This window comes from Tachypleus tridentatus, chromosome 11 (genome assembly GCF_004210375.1).
Source record: "Tachypleus tridentatus isolate NWPU-2018 chromosome 11, ASM421037v1, whole genome shotgun sequence".
NCBI lineage: Eukaryota > Metazoa > Arthropoda > Merostomata > Xiphosura > Limulidae > Tachypleus > Tachypleus tridentatus.
In genome coordinates this window covers 78,405,042-78,424,083 of record NC_134835.1, presented here as the reverse complement: position 1 = coordinate 78,424,083, position 19,042 = coordinate 78,405,042, and the positions used below count along the sequence as shown (strand labels likewise).

Genomic DNA, 19,042 nt, shown 5'->3' with positions numbered 1-19,042 from the left:
CAGTAACCTTCGAAATTTCGAGAGACCAAAGAAATGTTGGCTTTTTTCAGGATTTCGCCCAAAACTACACATCCCTAGTTTGAACTGACAGACTAAAAGGAAGCCAGATAATCAACAGCACACACTACCACCTCTTGGGCTCTCATTTTTTGTTTGACTATTGATATTTCCTTATCACTCTGATAATTCACCAATGGTCCTAAAATACGAGCACGTTTTTGTAGCAAGTATAAACAGTTCAAACACGCTAACCATTAGGCTACGTCTGGTCCAGAACAAACATGAAAATTACTACAAACTAATTTTCCCACGTGCGCAACATTCCCAACAAATGTAAGTTCTTGTATAAAAGGTCATTCAAAATAATCTAAACGTGATATGTACAATATCAACTTTCGTTACCTCTTATAAGTTGGGAGGAGTTCAAGATTATCTGCAGTTACTGGAACAACATTTCCATCCCGTTTCGTTTTTTTGATACGGTAGACCATTTTAAGCCCTTAATGATACGCATGTTCTTGGCAGGTAGATATCAGCATTATGTGGTCATGGCAAAAGGTTATTGAATCTGTTAAACTAAGCCTTTCACATTAAAAGCGTCCCTAGTGGCTTAGCAGCTTATAACGCTAACAATCGGGTTTCTATAATACTTCATAATGGACCTACTGGTGAAAGATGGAAAAGTGTTCAACAGTATTGTGTTTGGATCCAATTCACAATCTGCCACACAGATGACTAGAACAAACCCGGCACTCAGCTGTGGTTGCCAAGCTTCCCCAAAGTAAAATATTAGTAATATTACATATTTTTATACGTCTTTGTAGTAACATTCTACTAACAAGTTAAGATATCTTTTAAGTAACGTTTCACAAGTTTCATTCTTTTGACGTCAGAGGTTACCAATAACACCTCAGTATTGTGGTGTTATATATTATTAATACCATCTTAGAGTATTCTGGTGCTATATATTATTAATAACACCTCAGAGTGTTCTAGTGTTAGAGATTATCAATAACATCTCAGAGTATTCTGATATTATAGTTTATTAATGACATCTCAGGGTCTTCTGATGTTATAGATTACTAATCACATCTCAGGGTGTTCTGATGTTATAGTTTATTAATCATATCTCAGGGTCTCCTGGTGTTATAGATTATTATTAACATCTCAGAATGTTCTGATGTTATAGTTTATTAATGAGATCTCAGGGTCTCCTGATGTTATAGATCATTATTAACATCTCAGGGTGTTCTGATGTTATAGTTTATTAATGACATCTAAGGGTCTTCTGATGTTACAGATTATTATTAATACCTCAGGGTGTTGTGATGTTATAGTTTATTAATGACACCTCATGGTCTTCTGATGTTATAGATTATTATTAACATCTCAGGGTGTTCTGATGTTATAGATTACTAATCACATCTCATGGTCTTCTGATGTTATAGATTATTATTAACATCTCAGGGTGTTCTGATGCTATAGTTTAATAATGACATCTCAGGGTGTTCTGTTGTTATAGATTATTATTAACATCTCTGGGTGTTCTGATGTTATAGATTACTAATCACATCTCAGGATGTTCTGATGTTATAGTTTATTAATCATATCTCAGGGTCTCCTGATGTTATAGATTATTATTAACATCTCCGGGTGTTCTGATGTTATAGTTTATTAATGAGATCTCAGGGTCTTCTGATGTTACAGATTATTATTAATACCTCAGGGTGTTGTGATGTTATAGATTACTAATGACACCTCATGGTCTTCTGATGTTATAGATTATTATTAACATCTCAGGATGTTCTGATGTTATAGTTTAATAATGACATCTCAGGGTCTTCTGATGTTAAAGATTATTTTAACATCTCTGGGGGTTCTGATGTTATAGTTTATTAATGACATCTCAGGGTGTTCTGTTGTTATAGATAATTATTAACATCTCTGGGTGTTCTGATGTTATAGTTTATTAATGACATCTCAGGGTGTTCTGTTGTTATAGATTATTATTAACATTTCTGGGTGTTCTGATGTTATAGTTTATTAATGGCATCTCAGGGTGTTCTGTTGTTATAGATTATTAATGACATCTCAGGATCTTCTGATATTATGGATTATTATTAACATCTCAGTTCAGATAGAAGTACGGATAGAATAAACTGAAATAATGTGTTCCGATGAAATTAATATTCCGAGCTCTTTTCGCTTTTGTTATTGATGATTCGATCAATTCTAAAGAAGTTAAAAACATATTAAAGCTTTTCAAAATGATATCTGGTTGTTTTTATTGTCTTTGAAAACATTATATCGCGAAAGTAGTTTAATGAGTATGTACGTTTGCAAAATTAATCAGTAAAATAACTGATTTTGCAAAAAATAATCCTGCAATCTCGTTTAGCACGGTCTGAATAGCTCAGCTTTGTGTTCGGGGTGAAAGCAAACGTTTTTCTCATTTTGATACGTTTCTTTCAGAACGTGGACCCGGAACAGGTCTTCACAAAACAGGAGAAAATTGGAAAAGGAAATTTCGGAGAGGTTTACAAAGGAGTGGAAAACAAGACTCAACAAGTGGTAGCCATCAAGATTATTGATCTGGAAGAAGCAGAGGATGAAATTGAAGATATTCAGCAAGAAATCATGGTCTTATCACAGTGTGATAGCCCCTATGTGACAAAATATTACGGATCATATCTCAAGGTGAAATATCTGTTCTTATTATCATAATGTTAGAAATCATGTAATTATTAGTATTAGATCCGGCCCGGTATGGCCGAGCGCGTAAAGCGTGCGACTCGTAATCCGAGGGTCGCGGGTTCGCGCCCGCGTCGCGCTAAACATGCTCGCCCTTCCAGCCGTGGGGGTGTATAATGTGACGGTCAATCCCACTATTCGTTGGTAAAAGAGTAGCCCAAGAGTTGGCGGTGGGTGGTGATGACTAGCTGCCTTCCCTCTAGTCTTACACTGCTAAATTAGGGACGGCTAGCACAGATAGCCCTCGAGTAGCTTTGTGCGAAATTCCAAAAACAAACAAACAAACAAACAGTATTAGATCCAGCTCTATAACATATTCACAGTTTTTGTCATAATTCTAGAGCCAGTTCTGTAAGGTCATTTTGTGTTTCATAATATTTGAATCAGTATTGTTTTATACTTGTAGCTTTTATCACATTACTGGTACTTTTTATGAACAATAACTGTTGAATATACAAGACACTTTATAAGTGTTATTATTTAGTTTATTTTGTGACATTCCTTCATATTTTTAATGTTTGTTTTTTTAAGACAGGGGTGTTAAACATTAATTGTTTTAAAAGTGATAGTTGTGACAAGTTTTACGTAACTCTACGAATCGTGCGTTGTTTGCAATCACATTGTTGTCTGGGCTTTACTGATATTGTTGACGTCACGTTACTCGATTCTTTTATGAGTATTGTTGTATTATAATATCACTCTCGTAGTTTGTACAAATTCCAGGTATCAATTGGGCAAGATATATATATATAATGTCAAGAAAAGTTCAGTCAGACGAAAAACAAAGAAAACATGACATTAGTTGGCGTGAGAATGATTAGCTGTATTATTATATATAGATTAACGATACGAAAAATTGAACTATTATAAACGCAAAACTATCCCTCAAGGTTCAGTACTCGGCAAATATTTATAACATCTATGAACAAGGAACTGAAGGTTTAAGAGCAAACTTTATGTTTATATAAACTAGTAATTATTGCTGATATCCTAGTATTGTATAAATTCTGTTATTGTGTTGTGTATTCACACATATTTGGTGTACATACAATACTTATTTTTATTGCATAAAATGTTTCAAGCTATGATATAATAACACTCGTAGTTATATTTAATATGGTACAATATATACCCTCTATTTACCAAAACCTGTAATTGGCCAATAAACAAAGGTGCGAGTTAAATTATATCCAGCCTTGTTATGATGCATATCACATGCACTCATTTCTGCTAAATCACCCATTCTTGATCATCAGAGATCATCAAGCATTTTGTTTAGTGCACGAACACTAAGTTGGTGTTTCTAATACTGTATTTATTAAAATGTTGTTGATAGCTGGGATTGTTTAAATCACTTTTCGTTTTACCCTAAATAATTCCTTTCATCACTACAGACAAACAACTATCAATACGTTTTCAAAAAGTTCAAAAATAACAGAAATATTTTTCAACACACGCGATAAGACTCGGGTCGGGGCCCGGCATGACCAAGTGTGTTAAGGCGTTCGACTCGTAATCTGAGGGTCGCGGGTTCGAATCCAGGTCGCACCAAACATGCTCGCCCTTTCAGCCGTGGGGGCGTTATAATGTAACGGTCAATTTACCACTATTCGTTGGTAAAAGAATAGCCCAAGAGTTGGCGGTGGGTGGTGATGACTAGCTGCCTTCCCTCTAGTCTTACACTGCTAAATTAGGGACGGTTAGCGCAGATAGCCCTCGTGTAGCTTTGCACGAAATTCAAAAAACAAACAAACAGACTCGGGTCGATACAAATACATGGTTCTTATTCGGCCTTTTATAATTAATATATATATCAGTACAGCTTAAGCTGGCTGTTATATTGCATCCTCAGCTACTTGAAAAAATATCATGGCTTATTCAAAACCATTGTGTTTTATGGTTAAATCGTAAACACGTACAAATTTTAAATCTTTTGTTTGCTACGCGCCATTACTTCCGCAGCAATTGTCCCACAAATCTTAAGTTCTGGCATCAACAATTACAAGCAAATTGTCAAACATTAACAATTATGGTTGTGTAACTAACTCTGAAAGGGTTAATAACCTGAAATCTTTAACAACCTTTGCTCTGGATCACTCACTCCTTGTAATATTTATGTTCATGCATGGAACCCAACATAACTATTGACGTCACACATAAAACATAAAAACATATTATAATTACTACTAACTTTATGTATGTGATTCAACATGGTTGTTCTTGATTTTGTATTTTATTATCACTGAGTTAAAACATATTTTGCTCACCTCTCCTCAGTCAATAAGAACAACGTAAATATAAAAATCACGACGATTTAGTATCATGTTGTGTAAGTTGAGTGAAAAAATTAGGCAGCTTTCCAGTCTTGACCACTAAATCCAAAGCCTTTTGTTGGTTCTTTTTTGCCAGTTTTCTCTCTTGTGCACCACTTAGTTGAACACGTTTCATCTTGCAGTCTGAAAAACACACAAAATAATGTGGATCATATATAGTTATAATGATTAGAAAAACACTGAAATTCGTAAAGGAAAACATTGGTAAGACAGTCAAACATACCAAACTCTAGGTCTACATTTAGATAAAGATTCTTAGAACGTTATCCAACGACCTAGGACCATCAGCACATAAGCATGAATTCATAAATACCTTTATTGATTTGCTGCATTTTGATTGGTTGAAAACAATTCGAGACTGGCTTCTATCCATTTTAGGAAAATTAGTTTTCAGTCATTGCAAAAGTTTCATTGAGGTTGTTGTTATGGTAGCTGTATGCAAAAAGCAATGTCAGTGGTAATATGCAAATCCATTGTGAGCCAAAAGTATTCCAAAACAGTATTAAAAACAGATGTTATGTCATAATGACGCAAAGATAATTATTTTATTATCTCAAAACAGTACAGTTCTCAAAAGACTCGCCATAAATCAAATTAATAAATATAACCATCATTTTATCTGAGACAAACAGAAAAATTCGAACGACATACAACCGATTCAAAACAAAAAGTACTGAGACAGTTGTAAAGAACAGCATAATGCAAGTGTATATGATGGAAGTATTTGAATCACAACTAGTTCTAAATATGGAACTATATACATTCACTGTCATATTAACGAACCTAAATTCTATCAGGTACCCAACATGGAAATATCAACGTGTGTATCATTTCATACTCTTAATGACGAAAAACTCACTTGAAATAAAAATATATATCTCAGAACGGCTAGTATGGGTATTAACACTTTTACTGATAAGGAGAGAACAATGTTTCTACCATCCTAGGTCATCTTCAGATTAAGTGTTGATACCTGTAACAGCCGTTCTGAGATATGTTTTAATTCCATAATGTTCTGATAAAGATAGCTTCAGGTGATTTAAAGTGATCATAGAAACTTAATAACCGGGATTTAAATTACAGAAAGTCGTCCATAACTTGTCACATTTATTATTTGCTAGTAAGACTGAATGTTGTTGGAAAAGTCAATTTGAAGTAATACTCTTTTTTCTTCCTTACAGGGCACTAAATTGTGGATTGTTATGGAATATCTGGGTGGAGGTTCTGCACTGGACCTAATGAAGGCTGGAAAGTTTGAAGAGGGCCACATAACTATCATTTTACGGGAAGTGTTGAAGGGACTAGACTATCTACATTCAGAACGGAAACTTCATAGAGATATTAAAGGTAAGGTAGGAAGTGCTTTACTTTATTACAGAAACTATAACACACATGAAATATAAGCTAGGAAGTGCTTCACTTTAGTACAGAAGCTATAACTCACATGAAAGGTAAGCTAGAAAGTGCTTGAGATTTTTACACAAACTAACACATGAAAGGTAAGCTAGGAAGGGCTTCACTTTATTACACAAACTGTAACAGACGTGAAATGTAAGCTATGAGGTGCTTCAGGTTTTTACACAAACTTTAACACACACTGAAGGTAAGACACGTTAGTAATAAATACAAAATAGAACGTGTTTCAATTTATTACACATACTAACAGGAAAGATAAGAAATTCTTAAGTTTTTTTCACAAACTATAGCACATAGTAAAGGAAAAATAGAAACTTTTTCAACTGATTAAACAGACAATATCATTTTGTTGAAGTGTTTACGGTCTTTATAATCAAGTGTTTACAGAAATATTCAAAATTTGAACTTCTGATCTTAATCATAGGTGCTAATGTTTTAATTAATTATTTGTAGAAAAGAAAATGTGGCTAATATTTCTATCTAACTTTTTATACGAAAAACTAACTTCTTTAGTTCAGAGGAAGACAGTCTCTCCTCAACAACTACTGGATAAACTGTAAGTTTAGAGGAAGACAGTCTCTCCTCAACAACTATAGGATAAACTGTAAGTTTATAGGAAGACAGTCTCTCCTCAACAACTATAGGATAAACTGTAGCAAAAGCAAATATTATCTCCATGTAATTCAAGCTATTTGTTTTATTATTTTTGTCCTTGTGTTGAAATTTTAAAATGTAATTTTCTGTTTATTTAAAACCGTTTAAGGCTGTTTTACCTTTTAAATTGGAAATTGGAAATTACAAGTAGTAGAACTGATTTTCTTTTAGTATTACTTTACAATATTTTGAAATTAAATTCTATTAGCCTCAGGTTATGTATCCCACCTGATGATGCCAGATAAATCTGATAAATCGTTGTGAATATAACAAACAAAAATTTCACTAGGTGCAACTGACTTGTATGGATTTTGAAAAACATAGTTCTTTCTAATATTTAAACGGCCCGGCGTGGTGCGGTGGGTGAAGGAATTCGACTCCTAATCCGAGGGTCGCGGGTTCGCATCCCGGTCGCACCAAACATGCTCACCCTTTCAGCCGTGGGGCATTATAATGTGACAGTCAATCCCACTATTCGTTGGGAGAAGAGTAGCCGAAGAGTTGGAGGTGGGTGGTGATGACTAGTTGCCTTCCCTGTAGTCTTATACTGCTAAAGTAGAGACGGCTAACGCAGATAGACCTCGAGTAGCTTTGCGCGAAATTAAAATAAAACAAACAATCTAATATCACTGCACAACAATTTTTTTGAAACGTTTTGCTTCCTGAAAAATTTTTGCTGATTGTGACAGGTACCTGGTGGGTATGTACAAATATAGTTTTGGTTATGCTTCATCACGTAGGAACTCTGATAAATAGACAGTTAAATGTTTACCGGCAATAACGTATTTAATTGCGTTTATGTTTCTAATACGCTATTAAGTTTAACATAATTAAGTGTCTTGCTCCTGATTTTCGTTTGTATTCAATGTTTGGTGCATCACGTTGCAATGTCCAACAGTAGTCAGCAAGCATTGATGAATTCCAGTTGCCCTGATATCGTTTTTCCATTGTAGCAATGTCCTGGTGAAACCTTTCACCGTGTTCATCACTGACAACACCGAGATTTGCGGGGAAGAAGTCCAAGTGTGAGTAAAGGAAATGAATCTTGAGTGACATGTTGCACTTCATTGTTTTGTATGCTTTGAGAAGTTTGTTTACCAGCTGAATGTAATGTGGGGCTCTGTAATTGCCAAGAAAATTGTCAACAACATCTTTGAAGGCTTTCCAGACAATCTTTTCCGGCCCAACTAACAGATCTTCGAACCGCTTGTCACTCATAACATGTCTTATCTGAGGGCCAACAAATATGCCCTCTCTGATCTTGGCGTTCGTTATTCTTGGGAACATCTGCCTTAAATAACGAAAATCTTTTTTGTTCATTGTCTTCACGAAATTCTTCATAAGTCCCAATTTTATGTGAAGAGGAGGCAAAAAAGTCTTTGCCGGGTCGACAAGCGGTTCATGCGCCACATTTTTCTGTCCTGGAACTATCTTTTTACGGAGTAGCCAGCTCTGTCTAGAATAATGTGACTCATTGGCACGACTGTCCCATTCACAGATGAAACAACAGTACTTTGAATAGCCGAGCTGTAGTCCTAGTAACAGAGCAACGACTTTCAGTTCTCCACAGATATTCCAGTTGTACTTGCTGTACTGGATGTGCTTCAGCAAGATTTCCATGTTCTCGTAGGTTTCTTTCATGTGTGCTGCATAGCCAACAGGTATTGAAGGGTGAACGTTGTCATTGTGTAACAGAACAGCTTTGAGGCTTAACATTGTTGAATCAATAAAGAGACGTCACTCTTGCGGGTCATGGTCAAACCCAAAGTAGAGAACAATCCTTCGACGCCAACACAGAAACACGGACTGTCAACTTGTGCAAAGAATTTGGTTATATCATCTTGGCGGCTTCGAAAAACAGAAATTTTTGTATCTGGTGACGGCAGTCTCAAACCCAGCAATTCGGTTTTGGTTTTTGACAGACCCAAATCTTTTACCAGATCGTTTACTTTTGACTGTGTTATGAGATGTGGATCGCCTGAGGAGAACGGTTCAAAATCCGGATCAATGTCACTGCCAGTTCCCTGCATTGCAGTTTCTTCAGCTGCTTTGTCTAAGGTCCATTCCTCTGGTGGTTTCGGAACTGGAAGACTGTCGTCATGTGGCACGGGTCTCATTGCTGAAGGCAGATTAGGATATTTAATTGACTTCTTGTTTTTGGCAGAGAAACCAGACACATTAGTCAAACAGAAGTAACAGTCCGCCACATGGTATTTCTGTTCTCGCCATATCTTCGGGACAGCAAACGGCATTGTCTTTTGAGTGCTTCTGACCAAAGCTCTCAGACAGACAGCACATGTCGCACAACAAATATGAGGCGCCCATTCCTGGTCTTGATCACCAGTTTTACAGCCGAAGTACAGATGATATGCTTTCTTCACAAGAGCAGTCATTGAGCGTCTCTGATGAACAAGCGTATACTCGCCACAAATATAGCAGAATGTATCGCGGCTCTTACGACATTGACGAGACATATTGACCGACACCAATCTTCCTGTAAAACGTCTATAACATCTAACTTACTTGTTACAGTGCTATTGAGGCAATGCTATATTCTGAAACAATACGTACACACTATAAGGTCTATATTAATCCAATGAGCAGCATCTGTGTATAAAAGCCAATTTTATAGCCTGCTGAGACAGTGTCAAGCTGGCTCCGGCCTGCCCAGGCATGCCTGGGCTGCATACTTCCACAGAACAGCTTCCAACCTAGCATAATTTTATGCCTGGACATGCCCAGACTGCACAAAACATTGTTCATAGGTCCTTTAGAGTATTTTTTGGTTTTTTTTTGGAATTTCGCACAAAGCTACTCGAGGGCTATCTGTGCTAGCCGTCCCTAATTTAGCAATGTAAGACTAGAGGGAAGGCTTCATCACCACCCACCGCCAACTCTTGGGCTACTCTTTACCAACGAAAAGTGGGATTGACCGTCACATTATACGCCCCCACGGCTGGGAGGGCGAGCATGTTTAGCGCGACGCGGGCGCGAACCCGCGACCCTCGGATTACGAGTCGCACTATAAGGTCTTACGCGCTGGGCCATGCCGGGCCGTCCTTTAGAGAAACGAAAATTTTTGGACACAAATATAAGAAAAAACATGACAAAACTGAAGCTTTCGATGAAAGGTACGTGATGGGCAAATTTGGATGTGATTTTCGTGATCAGCAGCCAAAATTCTATAAAGAACACTCAACAGTTCAAGAAGCAAAAACTTTGTTGTGCAGTGTATTTAAATACAATAAAAATAATCTTTTGTAGCGTCATCTATTGGAAAATACAGAAGTAAGAATATGATTTCTCGTTAATTTCAATTTACCGTAATGATATATATTAAAGAGACCCCGACAACGGAGTAGAAAGCCTGAAAGCTTATAATGTTAAAAATCGCGTTTTGATACCTGCAGTGGGCAAAGTACCAAGACTTCATTGCGTAGATGTGTATATCAGGTTTTACTTTAAAAAATAATAAATTAAATAGATATGTAACTTAACTAATTTCTTGAACACCCAGTTAGATATCTAGCTCTGTCCTTGGTGAAAGCCCAACAGATCCGATGAAAGACTACATGTAAAGTGAAATTTCAGTCTATAATTGGCTTTCTTTTTGAATCTCTTGCAATTCACTTTAAATATCTTACTTTAAAAGATTTGAAGGTTATTTTTAAAAGACTGCACTTCTACATCGTTTTTCTTTTGAACGAGGAAAACAGAAATAAGTTGGCTATAAATGAACAAAATATCTGCAAGGATTTTCAATAGTGTCCATTCTCTAAGAAAATAATTGTGGGACAGGGAAGGTGGATTGGATGTTAGGAGGTGTAGAAGTCGAATCCAGAAATTGGGCAGAAATGGTAAAACGATTGGGTCACTTCTTGTTCAAAACAACCCATTTTATAATGGTCAGTATTTCTAGTGTCTCAATTTGGTATGTTTAATGCATTGAATTTAATAATAATCTTGAATTTTGCTTCTATGGAAAACTATTCTACATCAAAAAGTAAGAAATATCCTAAGCTATATTTTAATTATGAAATACTTCTCTCAATCAAGCCTAATCTCTTATTCTAACCCTCGTGTAACCCAGAAGTTAAATAGTGTGAATAAAAAAGAGCAGGAAAGTTAAATAGCAACAGTATCTTGTTCTTCACATTGTGGTTGTAATAGAAGAAAAATATTAGAATCTTTGAAAAATACTGATTGTGTGTTGTTAAATGATCTCACTCCTACACAAACAAATGTTTTCATATAATAACAACGATATATTGGGTTAGCGCATAAGTATTAACAATAAGTGTTCACGTTTTAACGTTGGTTTTGATGTATCATAGATGGTGGTTACTTATCAGTATCAAATGTCTTCAATATCAAACCCTATTATAATTAACCTATAATAAAACCAAACTTTAATTACAATAAAGCAAACTGAGAAAAGTACTCAAACGTTTCAGATCAATCATTAACAGAATCAACAATAAATACAGCAGAAAAAAAACTATTAGATATTGTTGATAACTGTCAAACAATTTACTGAGTGTCTTACCAAAGCTGCAGAACACACCAAACCAAAAACAATGCACAACTCAAAATGGATGGCAGCCACATACACCAATTGTAAACATAATAAAAGAACGCCGCCAACTAGAAGACAATTTATGAATACAAGAGATCCATACATCAAAACTCAAACTGACACCCTAAGGAACAAAATAAAAAAGAAATAAAACAATTAAAACAAGGTAATTGGGGCAGATTCTATTCAAAACTAAATGATCACACAAAAATGAAGAAGTTTTGTAACATCTAAAATAATTTAGAAACAAAATATTATCCGACATTAAACAATGGAAATAAAATACCATATACAAACGAACAAAAACCGATGTTTTTAACGAAGTTGAGAAAAACCTTTAAAACAGATAATGAACCAAACGAGGGCATGCACTGTTTTAATACATTAAACGGGTATAATGAACAAAATTAACACATATAAACATCAAACTTCCCAGTAGTTACACAAACCCACAATATGCAAGCAAAATAACACAGACAATAACAAAAATAGAAGCAATTACACCAAAAATTGAACCAAAAATATAGCTCTAAATGAGAATATAATACAAATCATTCTTCTTAAGAAGGGTACTCACAATATCCTTGACCATTCAGTAGCGTTATTTAATTTATTTCTCAACTCTGGTTGTATTTCAGCCTCTTAGAAGCGAGCAAATGTTCTTATATTTCTAAAGGAAGTCGAACCAACGAATAAACCACGAAGCTACAGACCAATAAATCTGACTAGTTGTGGGGGCAAAATTTTAGAAAGAATTATCAGTAATAAGCTCTTCACTTTTCTGAAGATTGCGTCAAAATTATATGTAGTTCAAAATGGTTTCAGAAAATTTCGGCAAATAACAGATCATTTAGTTAGGTTAATTGAAACATAATACATAGTTTTTATTATAAGAAAAGCACTGTCGCTTGCTGTCTTGATTTTGAGGAAGTATTTGACAATGTATGGTATAATGGTTTAAGGTATAAACTGAAACAATTATAATTACCGACAAGTATCATTATCTGGTTGTCTTACTTCGTACTAAATAGAAAATGTAGAGTAAATGTGGAGGGTACCTAATTAGAATATTTTACTCTAGATGCGAGTGGTCCGTAGGGAGTGTAGTTAGCCTTAGCTTCTTCATCATGCATGTAGGTGATATGCCATTAAATGATCCAAATTTTAGTTTAACATCACAATTTGCAGCTGACGTGACGATATGGAAGAACTCTATGACTCCCCTGATTGCAGTTACACAGTTACAGTCTGTTCTGAATCAAACCGTTGAACACTGTCTAAAACACAATATAATAATAAACGTTCCTAAAATGAACATTGTATTGTTCTGTCTTAAATATCGATTAAAACATTAAGAAATCCTCCCGAAACAGAGTTCTTTTAAATGTCTCACATCGCCAGAATTTCTTGGTAAAATATAAGATTCAAAATTAACGTGGAATAATTATGACATTCAAATCAGAAATAAGTCATCTCGACGAGCAAACTACATTAAGAGACTACTGTGAACCACATCAGAAAATATAATAAAAATTTTCGCACAGTGCATTAGACCAGTTATGAAATATGACGGGACTTAAATACAGCACAAACACACATAAAGAAACTACAGACAATACAGAACGGAATAATCACCACAAACTACAGTTATGTGTATTATACAAGTTTATAAAATCATTGTACCTTTTTTGTTCCAGGCATCCCATTATAAAGTTTATTTCTCTTCACGATAATTAGTGTTAATTGTTTCTGTTGTTTTATTTTACCCTAACCAGCGGCCAACATCCTATTGTCTGAAGCAGGAGACGTGAAGTTAGCAGACTTTGGCGTTGCAGGTCAGTTAACTAATACAATCAAAAGAACCACATTTGTTGGAACTCCATTCTGGATGGCTCCAGAAGTTATCAAACAATCTGCATACGACAGCAAGGTTATTGCTTGTTTTGTTACTACAGTTAACAAATATAAATAATACAGTGTAGAGCAAGCTAACTGTTCACAAAATATGAATTATGTTATTAAGTTTCCAGGACGATTACGAAAATGAAAGTTTTTTTTCAAACTGGATGGAAGTATTCTGTAATATTAACGTTTTTATTTAATGATAAGTATTCATACAAAAGTATTTTTGCTAAAATCCATAAAAAATTTATAAAACTTTTTTATATACATAATAAGAGGGAATTTTTTTTAGAAAGATCACATGTAGTGTGGTACGCAGTTAGGCCTAACTCTGCCAATCCAATCTCAGTGGTAGTTTGCATAAGGCGGCTAACAAAACTATATTTGTCTATATACATGTACAGATTGTGTAATATCTATGTATAGGCTTACCATACGTCTCGGTTTGGCCGGGACAGTCCCGGTTTGAGGGGTCTGTCCAGGTGTCCTGTCCAGTTTACTAATTTGTCCTGGTTGACACTGAATTCTTTCGGAATGTCCCGGTTTTTGATGAAAAGGCATAAACTCCAAAAAGGATAAACGGAAAATGTTAAAATCTGCATAGAGTCCTGACTTTGTGTTGACAAAAAATAATTTTTAAGTTTCCATTTATTAGTTACTGGAAGCCATAGTACTGTAGCAGCAAATTTTTAAAGGTATTGCATCAGACGAAATTCACAGACAGCTGATACAGTACCTGTACAAGTATAATGTTTCACCTGTTGGCTGCTACACGAGTAGCGGCAGCTGCACAAGCGGCGAGCGGGAGCATACGCAAAGTTTTCTTTGAGCAAGTTTGTACTTTGGGATTTATTTATTTATTACAATATTAATTATATTAGTCATACGGTACATGCTGAATTATTTTCATTCTTTTATTTTAGAAATTAATCCTAGTCTTAATGTCCAAAGGTGGTAAAAGAAAGTGCGCATTCAACAGTGAATTACAAAAAGAATATCCATTATTGAAAAACATTTGTGGCAAGGAGGACAGCGTCAAATATTTGCAGTGTTCATCTGAATTCTCTGTTTCACATGGTGGTCACTCAGACATAATAGGCCATTTAAAAAGTGCTAAACATGCAGCTGGTCTTTCAGTAGTTGCTCAAAGTTCAAGAGTTGATGTGTTCTTCAAAAAAATTGTGCCTCAAAAACCTTTGCATATTACAGTGCTGTCCATAACAAAAGCTTTAAAACAGCTGATTTCTCTTCCAAACTGATAGCAAAGTTATTTGAACCAAAGTTCTGTTCTGCCAGAACAAAGAATGAGGCTATTATTTTGAATGCAATTGTTCCTTTTGTAGCAGTAGAATTAAAGAGAGACTTAATGGAGATCCAGTTCGTTTTACTTACAGCAGATGCTTCAAACATTAAAGATGCCAAAATTATACCTGTCATGGTGCGATATTTTTTACCAAAGGAAGAAGCGAAAGTAAAACTTTTAAACTTTCATTTGGTTCCTGGAGAGACATCAGAAATTTTAACGAATTGCTTGGTGTTTACTTTAAAAAGCATGATGTATCAAAAAAAAATGTTGCTTATTGTGGTGTCAACTGCAACACAAATTTTAGAGGTGTAAAGAAAAAGGTAAAAACAATGTATATAGTTGATTGAAAAAGGAACTTGGCAGAAATATTGTGGGTGTTGGTTATGGTGCTATATTGTTCGTAATGTCTCCAAACTACAGTTAATGTCCTTCCTATTGAAGTGGAAAGCTTGGTGGTCAAAATTTACAAGTACTGTATTTCTATATTTACACTGTGTGATACACACCTAAAAGAATTCTGTGAGTTTGTAGAAATTGAGTACAATAAGGTTCTCCAATATAGAAATACGCGATTTCTGTCTTTGTTACCAGCTGTTGAGAGAATTCTCATGATTTATGAAGGACTGAAGTCATATTTTTATTCACAAGAACAGTGCCCATTGTTGATAAAGACTTTTTTAGAGTAAATGTGGAGAAATGTATCTATGGTTTGTTCATGAACAACTAGGCTTGTTCAACAAAGTGATTTTAGCCATGGAGAAAACAAAAGTCACTACAAATGATATTGTTGCAAAGCTTAATAAGTTGACAACCAACCTGAAAGAAAGACGAAATAATAGCTTTATTCCCCTTGGTGAAAAAAAAACAAGACTCAGTGTCCGAGAAGAAGAGGGAGGATGTCAGGTAGACTTGATTAGGAAGGAATTTACCAGTTTTTATTATTGCTGCCTGTTTTATATTGAGCTGTGTGAAAAGTTTTGGTGGTGGGGAATACTTTGTTTAGATAAAAAACAGTGTTTTCATGTGGCCTGACATAGAAGCAGTTGCTAAAAAAAATTAATGAAACGCTTGGAAATGTTGCAATCAATGTTGATTATCTATTTGATGAAGTTGTTCTTACTAAATCCTTATGGTCATCGAAATGTAACAAGTGGAAAGCAAAAGAGATAGGTTGTGAAGAAAAATGGATAGAACTTTTCAACCACTTCAAAGAACAAAGTGTTTCTGTAACTAATTTCAGGCAAGTTATGGAGTACATTTTTTGTTTACCAGGCACTTCTGCGCTGTTGAAAGAGTATTTTCAGTAATGAATAGCATTTGGTCTCAAGAAAGAGGTCTAATGAATGAATCAACAGTAAAGGGACTGTTGCGTTGTAAACCCAATATTGACATCATTTGCATTGATTTCTTTGAAAAACTATAAACTAATAAAGATTTTTTGAAGAAAGTTAATTCAAGTGAAAAATATGAATGGTCACAAAAAGTGTTCAGTGAAAAATTAATGAAATTTTGATGTTTCTTGCCTTGCTGAATTTAAATAAATGTTAGAGATACAAAGTACCAATATTCTTTTTTTGTGGCATCATTAAAGTTTAAGGGGTATTAGGTTATGAAAGCACTTCTTTATTACATTAGTGCGGTACTTATAATAAAAATTGAAACTACCCCAGTTTGAGGCTTGGAAATCGTGGTAAGCCTGTCTATGTACATGTATAACTATGCTTTCAGTAGATAAATCAACATCAAGAAGAAGTTCTTGTTTCTGTTTGTTGTTTTTTTTAAATGGTACATTCTTTTCTAAAAGTGTAACATGAAATTTTTATACATTTGATTAATAAAGCGTGCAGTAAGTCTAACAAGGGAAATCTTCAACGTATAGTTTTAATGAATGTACCCAAAAGGGCTGATCAGATTTAAAATACTATATTCATAAAACTGTTTTAAGTTTTCAAGTAACTATGATATATAATAAAAAGTGTCCCGTTTTCAGGAACTCAACAGAATCTCTTTATTAAAAAAAAAAGATATTTCTCGATTCATCCGCTAGGCTGACATCTGGAGCCTCGGTATCACAGCTATTGAATTAGCTAAGGGAGAGCCCCCGAACTCTGATCTCCACCCCATGAGAGTACTTTTTCTCATTCCCAAGAACAACCCCCCACAACTCACAGGGGATTACAGCAGACAGTTTAAGGATTTCGTGGAGACATGTCTAAATAAGGATTCTGAAAATGTAAAGATTTTGTTTTTTTTGCAACATGGAAAAGTAAAGAATCACAAAACTGTATATATAATGTATATGTAGTCGTTACATAATGGACACTATAAATAGTATAAATATTATTTATTTATAACGAAACCAATTACACTTTATTTCATTTTGGAAGAAACCTAAATTCTTCAGAAGAACTGTATTATTCATATTTATAAATAACGCAAAGTATTTGATATTCGTGTAAAATATATGTAATGCAAAATGTTTACCATTGGAATAAAAAAAATGTTTAGTAACACATTTAATAAACAATGTTAAACTATCATAAAGCCAGCTCAAGCTTATATTATAATGTTAATAATAGCGACCAACAGCAAAAGAACTTCTGAGATCTCCATTTATCCGGAAGGCTAGAAGAAACACTTGTCTAGTGGATCTTATTGAACGATATAAAGAGTGGAAAATGTCGGGTGGAGGGCAGAATGATAGCGATTCTGAGACTTCAGATCTGTGAGTTTAAATAAGATTAGCCAACACTTAGTTATGAAACTTTTTTCCTCAAAACAAATTCCTTATTTATTGTTAAATGAATAATTTTATACACGCTTATAACTAAGATTTGATTTCATTATAACAAAGTTTCATAGACGTAAGTCATACAACCTGTCTGATCAATAAGTAGTTACCCCTAAAATCATCTTTGTATTCGCGAATAATTTTCTTAATGTGTTCCCACAGCAGGAGTTTCCAAACTGGGAGACGCAAACAAATGTCGGTGGAGGGAAGGGGGCGTATCAAATACACAAAACAACACTATTTGCTATCTGTAGATTTACTGGGTTTGATTTTTTTGGAATTTCGCGCAAAGCTACACGAGGGCTATCTGCGCCGGCCGCCCTTAATTTACCAGTTTAAGACTAGAGAGAAGGCAGCTAGTCATCACCACCCACCGCCAACTCTTGGGCTACTCTTTTGCCAACGAATAGAGGGATTGACCGTCACATTATAACGCACCCACGGCCGAAATGACGAGCATGTTCGGAATGACAGGGATGCGAACCTGCAACCAGCGGATTACGAGTAATGTGCTTAACTACCGGGCCATGAAATTTATTGGGTATAATAGGTACTTAGTCAATATGTTTAGTATTCCGAAAGTTGTGAGCTAAAAAACTTTAGGCATTCATGCCCTAAAGTATTGAAATGCTGTCTTGGAGTGAAATTAAACATTTATTTCAAAATTTATTATAATGTGTAATAATACATACAATTTCTCATTACCCAAATCATTTGTGCAGTTGAAAAGCACAGTATAGGTATTTGTACTTAAAATTGAAATCAGTTACTGATTTCGTAACTTTTCATGACAGTGAGTTCTCAGTTGGTAATTTGGGTAGCATGCTAACTAAGTGCTCTGCTGTTATACTTAACTTATAAAGAGTGAGTAAATAGTGCCCATGTGTTAAATTTAATTGATATACAGATTGGATGTCAACTTAAAAATCTAAGAGAAAATAACAGAAAAGAAACACGATATATCTAAATCATTCACTGAATACCAGTTTCGTGACCCTCACAACTATATTTGTACTGTTATGAAAAACGTCTAGAATAATGCCTGTTTTAGTTGCCTGGATGGCTTAAACTGTAGCCGAGTTTAAGCATAATTTCTTTAAAACCAGCTTTGTTCTCCGGCATAGCCAGGTGGTTAAAGCACTCGACTCGTAATCTGAGGATCACAGGCTCGAATCCCCGCTGCACAAAACATACTCGCCCTTTCATCCGTAGGAGGGGTAATAATGTTACAGTCAATTCCACTATTCGTTGATAAAGAGTAACCCAAGAGTTGGCAGTGAGTGGTGATGACTAGCTGCCTTCCCTCTAGTCTT

General features: G+C 35.0%; 1 protein-coding gene across 9 annotated transcripts in view; it reads left to right on the top strand.

The window, feature by feature from the left end:
* LOC143232553 (serine/threonine-protein kinase 26-like) overlaps window positions 1–19,042 on the top strand; it is a 52,892-nt gene that overhangs the window by 29,281 nt on the left and 4,569 nt on the right. For 8 of the 9 annotated variants that reach the window (XM_076468125.1, XM_076468127.1, XM_076468122.1 and 5 more), the window contains 5 exons: window positions 2,473–2,697; window positions 6,266–6,431; window positions 13,506–13,660; window positions 16,986–17,171; window positions 17,518–17,663. In XM_076468125.1, coding sequence (XP_076324240.1) covers window positions 2,473–2,697; window positions 6,266–6,431; window positions 13,506–13,660; window positions 16,986–17,171; window positions 17,518–17,663 — 878 coding nt within the window. The remainder of the gene's footprint in view (window positions 1–2,472; window positions 2,698–6,265; window positions 6,432–13,505; window positions 13,661–16,985; window positions 17,172–17,517; window positions 17,664–19,042) is intronic. The other variant, XM_076468131.1, reaches the window with a different exon arrangement.